Source organism: Echeneis naucrates, chromosome 7, assembly GCF_900963305.1.
Source record: "Echeneis naucrates chromosome 7, fEcheNa1.1, whole genome shotgun sequence".
Taxonomy (NCBI): Eukaryota; Metazoa; Chordata; class Actinopteri; order Carangiformes; family Echeneidae; genus Echeneis; species Echeneis naucrates.
The window spans coordinates 24,211,712-24,230,014 of NC_042517.1; the positions used below are offsets into that span (position 1 = coordinate 24,211,712).

Here is an 18,303-nt window from a genome sequence, read left to right on the forward strand (position 1 = left end):
GCTCAGACAATTCATCACTGCTATCCTAATGATACAAAAATCTTTCTTTCTCCATAGTTATAAAAATAGAGACCTGTCAGAAGGATGTCACATAAAGTCACGTTTGAATACTCTCACTTGTTTTCAACATTTTGATTGAGTCAGAAAAGTCTCACCTGAGATGGGCCTTACTCTGACCTTGTAGCCCTGAATGGGTCCTTCAGCCTCCTTCCATTTCATCTGCAGCCTGTCCTCGGATAGGACCGTCAGCTTCAGACGACCTTGACATCGGCAGACACAAAGGGGAGTCACATAAAAAAAAAAAAAAAAAAAGATTCAGTTTTTGAAATACGGGTGCCTCCATGTTGCTTTGTGAAAGATTTGGGTCAAGAAGAAGAAAAAGGGCATGACAGTTGTTGGCTTTTCAGAGATCAAAGAAATGAGCCTTCTCACTTCCTGCTCTCTAAATCAAATCAAGCTCTTGTCTCAACTTCATCTACATAATTTCCAGCAGGGGCTTTTTAACAAGAAGCATTCTTGTTTCTATCCTTTTGCCCTCGATCTATCCCTCTCTCCAGCTGCTCGTTCTTCCATAAAAGCATGCCCTGTCCTCTTGTCTGGTATAGCAACAGGAACTAGATGCTGGTTGGGGACTGGAGGGTCATGGGTCATGTCAGAGGACTGTCAGAGACATACACTGTGTCAGGATTTTGTATGTAAAATGTGGCACGGTAATAGACCGAGAGGAAGATGACGGGGAACAGGGGAAACGGAAGCAAAGAGGACAAAGGAGTGTAGACATGAACATGAATCACAGAAGTTTATCGCTTCTGTGGATGTATGACCCCAAACACTCAACCGACCTTTTACTGACATATATGTATTCATGTATGTGTATGTCTGTTTGTGTGTGGGTGTGTGTGTCTGTGTGGGACTGTGTGTGATTGTATAATTGTGCCAATGGCTTCTGGAGGGTCCTCCTTCTCTTGAGTGCTGGGCAGAAGAAGAGATTGAGTCTGATGGTCTCACAGACCACCAACAAAAACAACTTTCTAGACAGACGTATTCATAGACCAGCACAGTGGCTGCATTTTCTTTACTGATTTATGGGGTAAGAGATTTGTAAGGTCTTGGCTCTCATTTTTAGTCCAGCACTGAAATAGTAATTCCTTTAAGATTTTCAGCAACACATTGAATGAAGAAACCATCAAAACTAAAAAAAAATTCTCAAAATCAATCATCATCCTGAGTATATTTAATTGAATATCCATTTGAAGACTTCCCCAATCGACATTTATTTCCTTCTCCAGGGCATCACTGGCATAATCTCTCATCAGCAAAAAGTGTGCTACAGATAAGATGAAAATATAATAACTGATAATACATCATATATTAATGGGGAATGAGTGGAACATTATATATATAAAAAAATAAGATAAGACAAGATGCCATTCTTGTCAATATCTGCGCTGATATCATGAAATTGCAAGTGCTCTCTCCCAGACATGCTGCTGACAGGTTGTTTATTTTATTATTTTTTTTATCTTAATCTGTGGACTACTCAAGTAATCAAAGGCACCCTACCTTGGCCATGGACTCCTGGGGACAGCAGCACAACACTGAGCAGGAAACACAGCATTAGACAGAATAGTGGTGGAGATGGGGATGATGATGATGATGATGGTGACAAAGGGAGGTGAGGAGACATAAGACAGGTGCTGCCTGGAACCAAGAAAAAGAGAGAAGTAGTACGAATTTATTTTCCTATTATTCATTATCAATCAATTTAGAGTTGGATGACTTGATTTTTGCCATCACTGAAGTAATTTTTTTAAATGTGAAAAATGCAAATATGTGAATGAATAAAAGATATTTATATCATATCAATCAAAATCATATCAGATCAAAATATCGCTCTTTTCTGGAAAGGTAAGCTGGCTCTCGAGGGGGTTTCATGAAAAAATATATATGGAATCCTTTTCATTTTGGAAAAAGACACGGGACACTTATTGAGCAGATCCTGCTCTGTTTTCCCATGGGAACTGTTTTTATGGATTACTCAGACTACAGGTGCTCCAGTCCCCATTACAGACCCTCAGACTTCACACAGATAATGACATGCACAGAGCTGTCATCTTAACAAGCATGCAGCACTTTAGGAGGTCATAAACCAACACACCTCAGTCTAAAATGGTCAGCATTTTACAGTACAAGGAATCTACACTGAATAACTTTAACTTATTTTAATACTCCAACATTATCCGACCACTTTGATGCTTATTGTCTCAGAGAGAAAGACTTTTTGCAACCATGCTGTTTTTTATATGACACAGCTTTGGCATTCACTGTTATAAAATCTATATACCAACATCATGAATGGAGTATCACTGGCATTAAGAGGGCCATGATTTAAATGGTCAAGTGGCCAGATTTCATCTATAAATGTAAGAAGCCAGAGTCCAATACAGCTGAATGTGATGTATAATTTTGAAAATTTGCTGGAAAATGGTGGAAAAATGAATATAAGTCGCGTAGGCAGGTGCTCTTTAGAAAACCTTTGACATTTGTTCTCTGTGAATAAGAAGACTGTTCAAGTGACTTGCAGGCAGAACAAAGCTGCAGTTGACTGACTGGGAGCTCAGCTGTCACAATGAGCAGACAATAGGCACGAGAGACGTGTTCACTGAAAATCCTGCTCTCATTCCTTCATGTGTGGTAAAAGAGCAGGATTAATGGGCTCAAAGTGAAAATGATGCAAGGAACAAGGAAAATGGGTGAGAGGTGAGAAGCCACAGGCAGGTTTACTGGCAACATGAGCAGAGGCTCGATATTAACCACACATTATCTCATATGACAGAAGCAAAGCCTTTCTGTCTTCACTTTTAGCTTTCTTCCTGTATTTTAGAGTCTTCCACCTGTATTTCAGACATAGGCCATGATTTCACTGGCCACCATGGAGGATGCCTAAAAGCCTTTCAGATTTGATATACAGCCGTCGTGTGTAGAATGTGACGTGACTATGTTGCCATTTTCCTATTTTTTCCTGTGTTTCGCATGTACATGCTTGCTTGAATGCTGCCAAGTCTGAGTTAATGCTTGAGTTGCATTTACCTGTCAGCCCACCTGTCTGTCAGACATGGAGGAAAAGATGGGTATTGTTATGTAATGTCGGCAGGCCTACTTTCCAAGAGCGTATCAGAATTTTTATGTGTTCCATGACCCCTTTTTAACTTCTCCGTGCATGGATGTCTTGAATCAATTGTTTTTTAAAAGGTATTTGTAGTCCACTGTCTCCCCTGTCCCAAAAAAAAACCACACACAAACACACAAAAAAACTACAAAAAAACAAAACAAAACAAAAAAACGCTAATATCTCAATTCATCCTGAGGAAAAAACAAACAAACAAACAACTAACTAAATTCTTGCAAATTGAGATTCAATATCCGTTATTAATATCTACTAGTTATTTCATGTTGAGATTGGTCTGATTTCGCCTACTATGGATTTGCAGATGACCACGACAGTGAAGTGAACATAGCCTCAAGCCAATATCGTTATTCATTTATTGATGCTTTTATAGTCCTTGAAGAAGGAATGACCTCCTTCAAATTGCTTGAACTCCAGTTAACCCAGCAAGTGTCCAGGTGTCCAACTGATGCAACAACAGACAGATTTATTTTTGAGGTCACACATAACTGTATGTCTAAAGACACAAATTAAGGAGTTACTGAATAATTTCTCAGCAACACCAAATGTTTATAAAACACTATAATCAAATTATGAATGGGGTTAATTTGTTTATTTGAATTCTTATGGGAACTCATAGTATTATGACTATGATGCTATGAAGACATGAATTGCAATGCAACTGCACATATGTATGGATTATAAGAGTTATATGAACATGAATAAATGGAAATACTGAGGTTACAGCAGATATTAGTATCTATAAGTGTTAAAGATAAAGTCCTCCTGTGGGAACCCATAGTGAGCATATCTATACAAACAGATGAAGGAAAAAAAAAAAAGATAATCTTGTATTTGTTGTAAATCACTGCATATTTCAAAATACTTTAAAATGTCCTTGTTGTTACATTTAACTGCACTAGTCAAAAATGGTGTTAAGCATTATTATGTATAACGCTGCTAAGCAATTATCTGTAAATTAAATCAATAAATGTTCATAACACACTTACATTAGATTAAGAGTAGATATACGTACATACAATTTGGTTTATTCATTATATGTCCCCTTGTGAGATCCATACTAATAAAAATGTGATATTATGGAGCCAACAGCACATATTTAGAGATTATATGCTTGTTGTAAACATAATTAAATGCTCTTACTTCATCATACTGAGTTATAGATGGACACTCAGCAGCTAAAGGCTGTTTATTGGCGCAACGAGAGACGCAAAGCTGTTGACGACGAACGGTGAATGAACACCAAATGAAATGCGGACGGCTGAGTGGAAGACGTCAGTTTTCACTTGGCCTGGACGCTTTTCTTCGTTTTCTAACACCAGGGTGAAACAGTGGCCTCAGCCTGAGAGTGTCCGCCAGGTGAGCTCTTACCTGCTCGGTGAGTCCAGCGTCTCCCTCCGCAAAACGAACCACGGGCCAGGTCCGGAGAAGTGGATCCAGCTGCGGCAGCAGGTAGTGGGTGGACTGCCCGGCCTGAAACCCGAGAAGAGAGGCCCTCCCGCCGGCCCGGCATGGGCGTGGTGCTCCGGGGAGCGCTGGAGATTGTGCCTGTAGGTGTAGAAGCTCAGACTCTCCGCCTACGGGAGTTATTTTGGATTTCAATCCCTGCGATAGATTCCAAAGATTCGTCTGGACTGGCAGGTCAACCAGGTGAGCGGTGGGTGTTATTTATTTCAATCCACTGCAGAAAGCACAACCGGGACAGCATGCAGTAACCTCACAGTGGATCCCGCCACTGAGTCAAGGGCAACAACTTAAATATGTCCGTTGTTAAAGGTCAGTAGATGTCTGAAGGCAGACCTCCATTTGGCCTTTCATCAGGTTTAGCTTTGGGTCCTATATTAATCAGGGAACGTATCAAAGGTCTCATTCCACAGAGAAATGCTCACACCCTGTATTCAGAGCCATAGAGCCGGCTGTCAGGACTTCTGGGACTTTGTGATGTCACAATTAAGTGTTTTAGCTTCTGTAACTTTATCACTTTGTTCTGTCGTGGTTCTGTGCTCTTGTTGTCTCTGTCTTATTTAATGTTTTTGTCACCGGCCCTCACCTGTTTGCTTGTCTTGTGCTGCTGTGACATTTGAATTTCCCCAATTGGGATCAATAACGTATTATCTTATCTATTTATTCGTGTCTTCTGCAGATTCTATGAGAGGCTCTGTTTTTTATAGGGAAAAGCCAGAAAACGGAAAGTTGGTGAGCCAACCAGAATAGACGCTCTGATTCTCTCTTCTGATTGGCTCACCAACCTGTAGTCCCAAGCTCCATAGAGGCACCTGAGAGAGGAGGTGTAAAGCTCAATTGTTCTTAAAACTACAGGCATAAATTGTTATACATATCAAAGTATAACATTAGAAATGGACAAAGGAAAAATGTAGACTCTGCATTCGCAAATACATACAACAGTTATATTCAGGAGAGGGAGTAAGAGGAAACAGATTTCAATGTCAATTTCCAGCTGTTGATGTAGGACTTGATTATTGGACTAGAGCAGGACTTAAAGAGACTTCTGTACCCTGCAGGAATCCATTTAGCTGAGTTGAGTATAAATAAATTCGGTTATACAAATGACAGCTCAAGTTAGCATGACATCCTGAGCAACTGCAGTCAAATGGATGGACAGGTATGCAATGAAATCCAAGCCGACAAGGACAAAACAGCGAATTAGATTTTAAAATGTGCTATACGTGATTAGCCTTCGCTCATGTTTACTCTGGGTCAAAAATATTGTATTTTTTTTCCTCTTTATTTTTCATTCATTTTACATGCAATATTGCTGTAATCTTGCATATATAAATATAGAGTGGGTCAAATAAGTATTGAACACATCACCATTTCTCTCAGTAAATATATTTCTATCTATTCTGCCGTGAAATTTTCACCAGATGTCGGCAACAATGAACACACACATGCAAGGAAATCAAACCTTAGATGTCGAGATGTCAGTTAAGTCATGCGTGATAAAATGGAATGACACAGAGGAAAAAGTATTGAACACATGAAGAAATGGACGTACAAAAAGGCACCAAAAGCCAAGACACCAGCAGAAATCAGTAATCAGAGAGCAATCCTGCCCCTTGTCAGCGCAAATTAATATCAGCTGGTTCAGGCCCGACTGATGGCCTATAAAAAGCTGTCACACCAGAAACATCTCATGATGGGTAAAAGCAAAGAACTCTCTAAAGACTGTTGCAAAACATACTGATGGCATTGGTTACAGAAGGATTTTGAAACTTCTGAATGTTCCAGTGAGCATTGTTGGGGCCATAATTTGGAAGTGGAAACAACATAATTTCCCCATAAACAAGGGAACCAGCGGGACCAGGTGCTCCTCGCAAGATTTCTGACAGAGTCGTCAAAAGAATTATCAGAAGAGTTGTCCGAGAGCCGAGGACCACTTGTGGAGGGCTCTAGAAAGAACTGGAATTAGCAGGTACAATTGTTTCAAAGAAAACACTAAGTAATGCACTCAACGGCCAGATGAGGCCACAATTGAACTCTTTGGATGCCATAATTGCAGCACGGCAGCATAATGGTTAGCACTGTCACCGCACAATAAGGTCACGGGTTCAGTTCCCGACGATGAAAAGAGGGGGGACATGTCAGCAAGACAATGATCCAAAGCACAGCCAAGGAAACTCTCACTTGATTTCAGAGAAAGAAAATAAAGCTGCTAGAACATGACTTTAATCCAATAGGAAATCTATGGGAAGAACTAAAGATTAGAGTTCATAGAAGAGGCCCACAGAACCTTCAAGATTTGAAGACTGTTTGTGTGGAAGAATGGACCAAAATCACACCTGAGCGATGCTTTAAACTAGTTTCTCCATACAGGAGGCCTCTTGAAGCTGTTATTACCCCCAAAGGCTTTTGTGCGAAGTATTAAATAAATTGAAGTAAGTTTGTTCAATACTTTTTCCCTGTGTCATTCCATTTTATCACACAACTTAATTTATGAACATCTAAGGTTTGATTTCCTTTCATGTGTGGGTTGCATAGGTGTAAATTTCATGTCACCACCTTTAGAAATATATTTGCTGAGAAAAAGGGTGACCTTATTTTACCTGCTGCAAATATAATTAAAAAAACAAACACAATTTACCCTCAGAAAGGGCATGGAGTTGAGAACTTCAACTCCCTAATCACTGGTTTAATGGATTTTGAAAATAGCTCTTCAAAGTAACCTTTAGGAAAACTTCCACATTAGCAAGGCACATTAAGATACATTAATTTCACATCTCTTTCAAGTCTGCAATTCATCCTTTATAATAGCACAATGAATATCTATTTTCTTCCATTTCTGGCATCTGATTCACACCTCGGCATTACGTAGCGGCAGCTCAAACTGTGGGTTACTCAAATTAGTCAACAGAAGACGAGCCTGCAATTTGACAGTTAATTGTTTACATCATTTTACAAATATAAATAACATTTCCTACTGTCTGAAAGCGTCTATGAAATGAGGAATTACTGCTTTTGTCTAATGTGAGTTAGACAAGACATTTCAAGACAAACATTAAGGCTTTAGGAAGTTGTGATGAGTATTTTTCTGTTTTAACACAGAATAACTATTTGATTAGTCAATAATAAAATACCCTGCAGACTGATTTATAATGAAGACAATCAACATAGCCCTGAAGATCCGGTTGGTCTGGTTGTATTAAATACAAGGCCTTCTGGAAAAAGGGCCACACAATTACAATCTGTCTTTCATCCAAAATAACTTCAGAATGTATTTTCCAGAATAAGGCTTCACATTTAACATTATTTGGTGTAGGACTATATCACTGCTTACAATTTCAAATAAAATTCTATTTGACCCTTCCTAAATAGCCCACAAGACAAAGTTTCCACTCTGTCCTTCAGCTAATTCTGAGGGCACATGTGTCTGAAGTGTTGAACAAAGAAAAACCCGCTACAATTCAAGGTGTCAGATCATTGAGAGAAGTGGCACTCTTCCTCCACACATCATTTCATTTGACACTTTTATGTATTGGCTACATTGCTGGAGCAGCCTAAAGGCGGCGATCATAACTTATGTCCAAGTCCACAGTTAATGGTGAGCTGACAAAAGGCCTCACCTGAAGACAAGATCAGTAGAGGTAAAGGGCTAAAAACTGCCCCCTCTTTTTTGTGGCAGTGTGTTTTACACAGATGTGTAGAGGACTGGCATCCTGTTACGTCAATGTAGATTGATTTCTTGCTCTTTGTCTTCGTCCGCATCTGAATCCTCTGCTTCTTCTCTTGTCTGCTGCAGTAACGGCAGCTCCAGCTCTGGGCTCTTACTGTTCAACTGCCTTAAGGAAAGAACCTTATCTGATGGGAAGACAAATTTGACATTGACAATGTTATCATCACCTGTTTAATGTGACTTTGGCTATGGAGCAAGCATCTAATGTATGATAAAATTCTTCATCCTGCTGAAGCATAGAGCTATAAAACAACCAAGATGGAAAAATTTTTTAAAACTGTTAGTTCTCAGTCCCTAATAGACTAATAGTTACTTCGATGTGTTAACTTGATGGAGCACAACACTGAAGGCTGCTTTCATGTTTTCCAACTGAGGAGGGAAAATGTCTCTGAGCCTAATTAAATCTTTGAGTAAGACATGCATAGCATGCATGCAAGCCAATAACGGTTCAGTGTGCAATAAGCGTGATGTTGAGACTTGAGGTCTGTTCAATTTAAAAAGAAACACTTTGTGTAAAGACGTTAAGGACGAGAATAGGTTCATGAACGTCATGAACTAGACAATTGAATTTTTCACTAAAAAAAGAATGAACATTGGTTTAGTCTGTTTTTCTTGTGTGTAGAAAACTGAACTTTTAAACATTTGATCAACTCTGTATTTCAATATATATGTGCATGAACAGTAACATTTACTTACTTTTTGAATAATATGTCTTGAGTCCCACATGCAGTGAAATGCCACACAGACACACGATACATCCCAGCCAATTGAGTGTACTCAATTTGTCTTCCGTCACAGCTGCTGCCAAAAGCAGAGTACACACTTCCTACAGGTAACCCAGACAGCAGAAAAAATTATGTGTTTGGTAGGTCTGTACAAGACCTCAACGTCGCAGCCTCATGAGACTCCACAAAAATGTAATGCTCATAACACAGGAGAAAATAACTCTGATCAAAGCTCACCCAGAAGATTGAGACAAAATACTTAAATGGTATTTTCAATCTTGAGGCAAACAGGAGATGATGATATCTGAACCAAACTTAGTTCTTGACCTATGTCACTCATTGACAAAAGTGTTGATATCCATTGAAATATATCTTTGTACCAAAAGCCATCTCACTATGGGGAACCCACATAAACTGCTGTACAATGACATAACATTTGGGAAAGGCCGCGCCCACCTGAAGGGTCAATGGGTTCACACCATGAGGCTCTGACAAGAAGTGGACTGTATTATTAGTTAATACATGTTTTTTCTCAAATCCTCTATTTAAAGCAAGATATTAAACTAAAAAAGTACCTTAAAGATCCCTGATATGGATAGAGTGAGGCTGGATGTTCGGGAAACCAGAAGGAACTCTGAGAAGCCTAAACCAAAGGCCAGTGAGCCGCCGATACTCAGTGTGAACAGTGAATAAAGGAGAGGTGAAAGCTCCGTGACCCGGAACAACTTTTCTGAGGTACTGAGGCTCAGCCCTGCAGAGAGACAAACATGGCCAGCCGCGCCATCACTTAAACCAATCGCATCGTAGCATGGTCATGAAAAAACATGAACCTGTTCATTGCAGTTTCATCCATGTTTCTGATATTAACACTGTAACCTGGAATATAAAGATGGCTTAAACCCAAACTGCATCTTATGAAATCTCACCTTCATTAAACAGGAAGAGGGGAAAGAGGCCAAGGAACATGAGAGGCTGCAGGTGGTACATGGCGTCTATTGGGTTCTGAAGGCCTGGAGGATGACAAGAGGAAGGCCATAAACTTGTTTAAGCTTTAGCTTTCTGAAATCACTCTTTCCATTCAAATTAAAATTTACTGTAACTCCAAAAGTGTGAAAAAGCCCTGTCATGTGTGGCCAATGTAATTGCTGTCTTTATTCTTCTCTTTACTGCATGTTGAGATTTGTGTGCTGCTGTTTTTCTCTCAACGTTTCATGGAAAGCTTCTTATTTTTCTGTTTATTCAATTAATTTAAGGTCATATTTATATTTTTTGATCATATGGCTACAGTGCCCTTAAGCAAAACAACTGTTACAGGTTTGCTTAACAAATATTACATTTTAAAACAAACAGTGGCTCAATACAGACCCAGCTCTGCTTTCTGCATGAGGACCTGAGTGAGGGTCCAGCGGATCCCCCCTATAAAGGATGCCATCAGCGCCATGATGAATCCCTCCAGGTTGAACTGTTGGGCCTGAAATGTTACCATGAACATGCCACTGGAAATCAGCAGTACCACCAGGATCAATAATGGGTTCTGGTTGAAAAAGACAAATGAAAGTGATGGTGAGAAACAAACAAAAGGCATGAAATTAAAGAAGAGAAGCAGATGTTCTTTGGTAGTAGCTCTGTGTACACTGTTGTGAATAATAACCTGAAGTACCAGATGGTTTGTTTTGCAGAGTTAAATTAGAAGGCTTTGTTTTAAAATGTATGGAAACGATACATACACGTATACACACACAGGCAGCTGAGTCAAGGACCAATACGTCCATTATTTAATGTAGTTAGAGAGTGCAGAAGAGGAAAGACAAGAACACAACGAACCACAGTGTGAGGCGCTTTGAAAGTTTGTTAGTGTGTTTGTAGATAATCGTTTCCATCATTCAGAGGGAAACTTCCTGAAGCTGTCTGTAGTTTCTCCCTCACCAGACACAGACTGGTCGGAACCACTGTGATTCGATGTTCGATACAATTTAATTGTCAATTTGGAATAATTCAGCCACCATATAAATGCTTTAGGCAAAAAAAAACAACAATAAAAACCCAATGTCACTTACTGGCTCCTCAAGTTTAAACACCAGGGAGAAAAACAGGATGAACACAACAGCTGATGACTTGGTCATGGTGTACCTTCAATGAGACACAATAAAAGCCATAGAGGAATGGAACAATCAGCTAACAGATTAATAATAAAACAATAAGTTGAAGTAATGTTTTAGTATTTAAATAAAAACAACAACAACAACAACAACAACAACACACACACATACTTACAAACTGATTGTGATAAAGAGGAAACTCCAGTTGGAAAGTCCGATATCCAGTGCTGTGGCCAAGGCTGGGGGAGACAAAAAGAATTTAGAAGGCAAACAAATGTGCCTGTTTACTATTTTCTAACTATCAATCATGAGTAAGCTAGGATATCAAAGGTAAAGGGAGTTGCTTTGTTGATTTGCATAACTAACTGAAAAATATGAAAGATATAAGATAAGCAAGGTATTTTCCCTATTATATGATGTACGCAAATATTTTAAATGGTGTGCTATGTTATGTGGACTGTTTTTATTTTTATTGGACATTCTTTTGGAGAGGCCAAAAACAAATTTCCACCGAGTTGGAGTAAATCAATCCATCAGTTTCAATGCATATATGTTGCAGTTGCTCCCGTCTGTTCCTGACTGAAGACAAATCAGAAAACGGGTGATACATCCAAACATGAGCTCGAAGAGATACATCTGCTCATCTACTGTGGTTGACTGCTCTGTCAGATTACTAAAACATTCAACTACGCCACTATGTTTCTATCAGTGTGGATTTTGGCCAAAGTGTTGTCAGTGCAAAGCTTCATCAGTCAGTAAGCGTGATAAGAACTGATAGCGTGTCCATTTTCTAGTTGTGTTCTACAAACTCTCCTTGCTGCCTGTTTGAAAAGTTTGGGGAAATGCTTGGGGCGGCACTGAATTCTAACCAGTGGGAGCCACTTTATAGAGGTAATCTTTCCAGCTCAGAATCACACGAGGTTTCCCCGTCCGCCACTGCATGGCCCGACGCGTCAGAGCTGACAGGCAGAAGATCATGGTGAGGTGAACCATCGTCATGAAAAGGGGATAGTGGAATCTCTGAGAGAGAGAAACAGACTGGGTCATTTCACACACGTGAACTGGTTCTGATCCACAGTCCTGGATCTTTAGACTCTGTGGGCCAAACAACTTCAACCCACCCCCAATGATTTCCAGAGAGATGAATCACGTGGCTTTATCTACACAACAGCGCCGGCCTTCAGTTCTGATTGTTTTCATTAATATTCTTGAACTGAATAGGAGGGACAGTGTTACTAACAGCAAACCAGTGAACTCAATGACTTACCTTCATCAGCCATTTGTTATAGAAGGTGATCCCTATGGAGAAGACATAGTAGAGCAGGACTAATCCGACGGTGCGGAGACCCCGGCATAGGAACTGGACTGGACACGCCATGCGGGGCTGCCTGGCTCAGCTGTCCGGTCAGACAGTTACTGTAGATGGGCCATCATCTGCACACTGACACGGCCCCCCTCCGGCCGCCAGTCGTTCCTGGGTGCTTCAGGAGGAGACAGAGCCCCCATGTGGACGATTACAATAATAATAATAATATGAAGAAGAAGTCTGTTATCTCCACGAACACGCGAGTTTTCGCTCAACTTTGGCAGCCACAATGAGCTAACTGCTGGCCCACATCAGGTGGTCGTACGGGAAGTGAGTTATTTCCCGTTCAGCCTAACAGGTCGTTGTTTAGCAAAGTTTCACAGCGCTTTGATCGATAGTAGCCGGCTAATGTTAGCCATTTGCTAAAGCGACACAAGCAGCTGCTATTCTCTGTATCTAGACAGTGAACTCCGGTGAGCTGTCATCATCACCACCATCACCCAGCCTGGTAACGTGTCACTCTCAGGAGCCGACACCGGCGCACCGAACTCCGCAGACGGTGGAGGTTCTCCCCTGAAATCTGCCCGGTCGGTCTTCAATGACGCTTTCACATGTCAGTCAGAGTTAAACACTTTAGGCAAACGTTTGACTGCTGTGCTTTAGCTCCTAGTAGAGCGATGCACTGAAAACACTGAGCGCATAAACAGATGTCTCAATGAACACACTGCTCGAGTGAAGCTCGTCTTTGTTTGGTCTCCAAACACCGAAGCAGAGATCATCTCAGAGGAGAGTAAAGCTGTTGTCTGAACAGAAAACACCTACCGGGGGTCGTGTTGTCTCTCGGCTGATGAATTTATCAAAACTTTGTGTTGACGTTTCGCCTGGATCATCACAGGGAGACAGAAGCTTGTTGGAAGTGACCGCCAGGGGCAGCAAACTCAGCAGCTCTCTTCTTCTTCCGCCTTCACTTCCGGGGTGAAAGAGTCAGAGGCGGAAGTCAACAGCCTGAGCTGCGTTGCTGTCTGGCCGAACTCAGAGGTGCCGACTTTTGCTTTGACTGTTAACGTTCATATTATCGAGGTGCAGTGTAACGACCACGTGTGTTTTTCATCAGAATGGCGGACGAGGACGAGGAGACCGGTTTTGACGAGGAGCTGGACGACGGGTCCAGCGGGGTGGACGCCGGCCACGGGAAGAGAAAGAGGCTCTTCTCCAAGGAGCTCCGGTGTATGATGTACGGCTTCGGGGATGACCAGAACCCGTACACGGAGTCCGTGGATATTCTGGAGGACTTGGTGATCGAGTTTATCACGGAAATGACCCACAAAGCCATGTCTATCGGACGCCAGGGCCGCGTCCAGGTGGAGGACATCGTCTTTCTGATCCGCAAAGACCCCCGGAAGTTCGCCAGAGTCAAAGACCTGCTTACCATGAACGAGGAGCTGAAGAGAGCCCGGAAAGCTTTCGATGAAGCCAACTATGGATCATAAACATCCTTTTGCTGTTTATTTCCTTTAATTATCACCCCCCCCCCTCCCACCTCCCACCTCCCTAGAAGTAGTCCGGTTTGTGCTCTCCTAACCTCTTTTTGTAACCTGTGAAGTGATTTGCATTATTTTACGCTTGTGACAATATGGAGCTATGTCAAAATGATGTCAGGGCTCCTGAGACACATTTAATAAAGTACCTTTCATAAGATTTTACTACACACAGATGTGGACGTTGATTAGAGCACCAAAGAAGGCAGGAGATGCTGCTCTTTAGATCTGCCAAATGAAACAAGCCTCACACTGCGTGTTGTATCAGCAGTTGCATCATCACTGTTTGCAAGCACAGCATCATTTCAGCTTAGTGTAGGGATGTAATGATGAGTAACCCTACAATGCCTCAACATTATTCACCAGCAATTTTGTTAATCAATTTAAATCATGTGAAATGTGAACATTTTTGCAGTTTTCCTTTTTCCTCTGTAAGGACTGTAAACTAAATGTCTGTGGGGAGGCTGCAGAGGATATTTAATTTTTAAAATTCTGTGCCCTATAAAAAAGATAAGTAGTAATTGAGTCAAGAATAGAAATGAGATTCACAGCACAAATTACATTTTAGGGTCCCCATAGAATCACATGTGGCCTTTAAAACTGTTTATCAAATCAAATCAGATTTATTTGTATAGCGCCAAATCATGACAAAGTTACATCAAGACATTTTACATATAGAGCAGGTCAGGACCAAACTCTTTATAATATGATTTAAAGAGACCCAACAGATCCTCCAATGAGCAGGAAAAACTTCCTATATTTTATAAGTCCTGTTTATGAATCAGGTGTAGATGAAAGTACTCCCAGGTCCAACTCACATGGATCTGCGGGTCAGATCCTCTCACTTAACTGAACTTTTGTTACTAGCGCTCCGGAGAGAAGTCCAAGAGAGAAAATGTAAAACTAAACTGGTTTTTGGTTCATAAAAGACGTATCTTTGTTGGGATGTCATAGCATCACATAAAAGGGACAAGTCAGAAATATGGGAACTTTAAGTTATTTGTGAAGAAAAATTGACTTGTGTTGAGAATTTTAAAGATCTTTGTCCGAAATTGACGTTGCCACTATCATTTGCGGTGCCAGGAGTTTTTGATACGAAAAATGCATTTCTTCAAATCTAAGAAGGTCCAATACACTGGGTTCAGTGCTGTCATTTCATTGGGCTCTTGTATAAAATGAATATTACCCACACAGTGCCTTTCTTGTCAGAGCCTTGTGGTGTGGACCCTCTGGACTCTGAGGTTTGCACCGCATTCCCCAGTTGTAATGTCATTTTGTCCCTACAGGCCATTCAAAAATTTATTTTAAGATAGTTTGAAAGTTTAAGGTCAAACTCGCTGTGGTTAGAACGAAATTGACAAAAAGAAGAAACAAACAGATTTTATTGATATTCCTCAAAAACAAACTTTTTACACAGACCATAAATATGACAGACCAACTACAAGTGAGCATGTGTTAGTTGATTTATTCTGTTCAAGCAAATTACTTCTTTGTACAATGAAGTGTTTGGATGAATTGGTCTAAGCAGCAGGTAACAGGGTGCCCATCTAGCTAGACAAGCTCTAGATCAGAGCATTACCAGCAGAGGGGGTGAGAGGGTCGCTGATGGCATATTAACGCCAAGCATGGACTGCCGAAGGTGTGTGCAGGGGATTTCTCACCAAGGTGGTAAAGTGTCGGCCCATCATCTGTAGCAGGTGTGCCTTCAAAGACAAGCCGTGTGTGTGGGTGGGGTATGCAGCCCAGCCAGCGACCCCTGTCAGACGCCCTAGCTTTCTGTTCAGGATGTCTATGAGGATGTAGAAGAGACCCAGTGAACCAGGAGGAGAGGAGGGAGCAGGGGGAGGAGTGTGTGAGGGGGGAGTCAGATGTCTTCAGAGCGGGGAGGAGGAATGTCCATGAGTCTTTCTGGTTTTACTGCACATTCTCCATCATCTTGAGGAATTCTGGGAAAAATAAGAGTTACAGGACAGTGTTATTACTGCTCTTCATCATCACACATGCTAAAGTTGCACCACCATAATAAAAGACGACTGAATTGACCAGTTGAAGTTATTAAAACCTCATCACACTTATGCCTCACTATCATCATCATCATCATCATGCACATACCGTCAAAGTCCAGCATGCCGTCAGCGTTCTTGTCTCCATCCTTCATCAGCTCATCGATCTCATCCTCTGTGATGGCCTCGCCGGTGCTGCGGATGATGAGGGCGAACTCCTCTCTGTCGATGTAGCCGTCCGCGTTCCTGGATTTAACACACAGACCCATGCACGACATCAGAGAGCAACAGAGGCGGGTCCGTAGATAATCAGCAGAAGACAAGAGTGAACTACGCAGCAACAGTACGTGAACGTACTTGTCGAACACACGGAAGCACTCTGCCAACTCTTCCTCGCTCTTGCCGGCCTGGTCCTCCTTGAGCAGCCTCACCATCATGACCAAGAACTCCTCGAAGTCGATGGTACCGCTGCCTGAGGGTCAGCAAAAGGCCACATGACTGATTCAAGTTGAAGCGTTTCCATGTTGGAGATGACAGCGCGCCACTTTTACGCATGAACCACAATAGAATGACATTTTACTGATCTTCGTCATTTCGGACGGAACCAAGCTGAGGAAACTCTGGTTTCCAAGTGCAAGGTACTGTTACCGGTGCGTAAACACGCCATGCGTGCACAGTGCGCACAGGCGTAACGACACCACTATCAGATAAACAATCCGATCCCTCGCTCACCGTCCTCGTCGACCTCCTCAATGATCTCATCCAACTCCTCTCTTGTCGGGTTCTGGCCCAGCATCCTCATCACGGTACCCAACTCCTTGGTGCTGATGTCACCGCCACCGTCGGTGTCGAACATGTCGAATGCGGCTTTGAACTCTGGAGGAAAATAGGAGATGGTTCAATTTCAGAAAGGTCGTTTCTGCCTGGATAATTGATAATTGAAGTAAATCATCCCCAAGCACCGTGACTTTGTATGTGGCTTATTTGATGCACAGGATCTCATACTGTCCACTGACACTTAATGATAATGATGATAATAATAATAATAATAATAATAATAATAATAATAATAATAATAATAATAATAATAATAATAACAATAACAACAACAATAACAACAACAACAACAACACGTAAAAGTGTGTGTTTTATATTTAGAAGTAGGCTGACTGGACCAAGATGGTTGAGGTCAGAGTAATTTGTCTCCTTACTGGGGCAAAAGTAACGTGTTGTGGCGGTCTGAACTTATACTCACCAGCCAGCATTTCCTCGCTCAGGTAGGAGCGGGCCTCTTGTTGCGCGTCAGTCTGAAAGAAAACAGGGTCCACTGTGTCACTTCATCAGCCAGTACACGTCAAATTAGACCTCACTCATTGTTGCGGTGAAAAACATTTAGCATATAAAAAGGCTGTCCATTTCCAGGACATAGAGATCTCCTATGATTCATTTTAGAAATGTGTGAATCTTTAAATGAAAACCGTAAAACAAAAGAAACAAACAAAATGAAAAAAAAAAAAAAACACCCACTATGTATACATGTTAGAAACAGTATTGTGATTAAAGTTTGTGATAATAAGCATTTGTAAATAGGGTATGTAGATTAACTTCTGCTGCGCGACATGCTTCCTGGGCTATTTCAGGCTCAACACATTAGGTTGGCTGTATATGGCCTGCAGACATCCAATCCCTGGGAATTTGTCGCCCAAGCAGAATCCACAACCGACACCCTCCCTGATCCTAAGCACCCATTCTTAGCTTTCTCCATGGATTAGAAGCATTTTTAAGGCTAAACGGTTGAAGCGTATTTACAAGTAGGAACTTCTCTAAAGATTGTGATGCATCTAGAGAAAAAAAAAATGCAGCCAATTAGAGAAGTCAATATGTGAACATCTAAACCTTGCTAACAGCAGAAGAACATGCTCTTCAACCACCCACATTGGTTTTTACACAATCAAAAGCCCTGATCAATCAGTCAATCACTATTACATCGACCTTAATTGCTATGGGTTTATCAACTTTGGCAGCTTGGCCTTAGCTGCTGCAGATCATTTGCACCATTGGTCTTACCATGTTTGCTGATTAGCTTTTCCCCCCCAAATATCCAAGGATAAAAGAAAAGCCCAAAGGAGTGGTCAATCCGTGTGCACCCCGACAGAGAGACTAGACGTCAAGTGACGGTTCAGACACACTTTAAACGGGACAGCCAGGTCCCGCCCCTTGCATCTCACAGGCCTCCAGATTTAGTATCCTGAAC

The 18,303-nt window shown here is 41.4% G+C and overlaps 4 protein-coding genes across 4 annotated transcripts in view; 1 reads left to right on the forward strand and 3 right to left on the reverse strand.

Annotated features, from left to right (window-relative positions):
* Window positions 1–4,726, reverse strand: part of LOC115046754 (collagen alpha-1(XX) chain) — a 36,917-nt gene extending 32,191 nt beyond the window's left edge. Inside the window, exons 1-3 of the mRNA XM_029507335.1 lie at window positions 4,559–4,726; window positions 1,564–1,701; window positions 156–260 (exon numbers count right to left, since the gene is read on the reverse strand). Of these exons, the coding sequence (XP_029363195.1) occupies window positions 156–260; window positions 1,564–1,701; window positions 4,559–4,700 (385 nt within the window). The 5' untranslated portion in view covers window positions 4,701–4,726. The remainder of the gene's footprint in view (window positions 1–155; window positions 261–1,563; window positions 1,702–4,558) is intronic.
* A 939-nt stretch (window positions 4,727–5,665) lies between these two features.
* slc35h1 (solute carrier family 35 member H1) lies at window positions 5,666–13,450 on the reverse strand. Its single transcript, XM_029507337.1, has 10 exons — window positions 13,331–13,450; window positions 12,470–12,683; window positions 12,072–12,222; window positions 11,378–11,441; window positions 11,161–11,233; window positions 10,469–10,637; window positions 10,030–10,113; window positions 9,679–9,854; window positions 9,075–9,204; window positions 5,666–8,503 (listed from the first exon to the last, which is right to left on the reverse strand). Exons 2-10 carry the CDS (start codon window positions 12,578–12,580, stop codon window positions 8,370–8,372), a joined length of 1,092 nt encoding a protein of 363 aa, XP_029363197.1. The 5' UTR covers window positions 12,581–12,683; window positions 13,331–13,450; the 3' UTR covers window positions 5,666–8,369.
* taf13 (TATA-box binding protein associated factor 13) lies at window positions 13,412–14,216 on the forward strand. Its single transcript, XM_029507339.1, has 2 exons — window positions 13,412–13,546; window positions 13,623–14,216. Exon 2 carries the CDS (start codon window positions 13,624–13,626, stop codon window positions 13,996–13,998), a length of 375 nt encoding a protein of 124 aa, XP_029363199.1. The 5' UTR covers window positions 13,412–13,546; window position 13,623; the 3' UTR covers window positions 13,999–14,216.
* A 1,486-nt stretch (window positions 14,217–15,702) lies between these two features.
* tnnc2.2 (troponin C2, fast skeletal type, tandem duplicate 2) lies at window positions 15,703–18,225 on the reverse strand. The gene is made up of 6 exons (XM_029507338.1): window positions 18,117–18,225; window positions 17,305–17,356; window positions 16,782–16,925; window positions 16,407–16,521; window positions 16,159–16,295; window positions 15,703–15,992 (listed from the first exon to the last, which is right to left on the reverse strand). Exons 1-6 carry the CDS (start codon window positions 18,117–18,119, stop codon window positions 15,961–15,963), a joined length of 483 nt encoding a protein of 160 aa, XP_029363198.1. The 5' UTR covers window positions 18,120–18,225; the 3' UTR covers window positions 15,703–15,960.
* Between the last annotated feature and the right edge of the window lie 78 nt (window positions 18,226–18,303).

Bases quoted from the DNA above. Each gene is read 5' to 3' on its own strand.
- slc35h1 (XM_029507337.1), bottom strand. From the start codon at position 12,580: ATGGCGTGTCCAGTCCAGTTCCTATGCCGGGGTCTCCGCACCGTCGGA. The intron at 9,855-10,029 runs GTGAGATTTCAT...GTCTCTCTGCAG, and splicing joins CCTCTTCCTGTTTAATGAAG to GGCTGAGCCTCAGTACCTCA. The intron at 8,504-9,074 runs GTAAGTAAATGT...TCTTCCCATCAG, and splicing joins CAAGACATATTATTCAAAAA to ATAAGGTTCTTTCCTTAAGG.
- taf13 (XM_029507339.1), top strand. From the start codon at position 13,624: ATGGCGGACGAGGACGAGGAGACCGGTTTTGACGAGGAGCTGGACGAC.
- tnnc2.2 (XM_029507338.1), bottom strand. The intron at 16,522-16,781 runs GTGAGCGAGGGA...GCTGACCCTCAG, and splicing joins TGAGGAGGTCGACGAGGACG to GCAGCGGTACCATCGACTTC. The intron at 15,993-16,158 runs GTATGTGCATGA...TATTTTTCCCAG, and splicing joins CGGCATGCTGGACTTTGACG to AATTCCTCAAGATGATGGAG.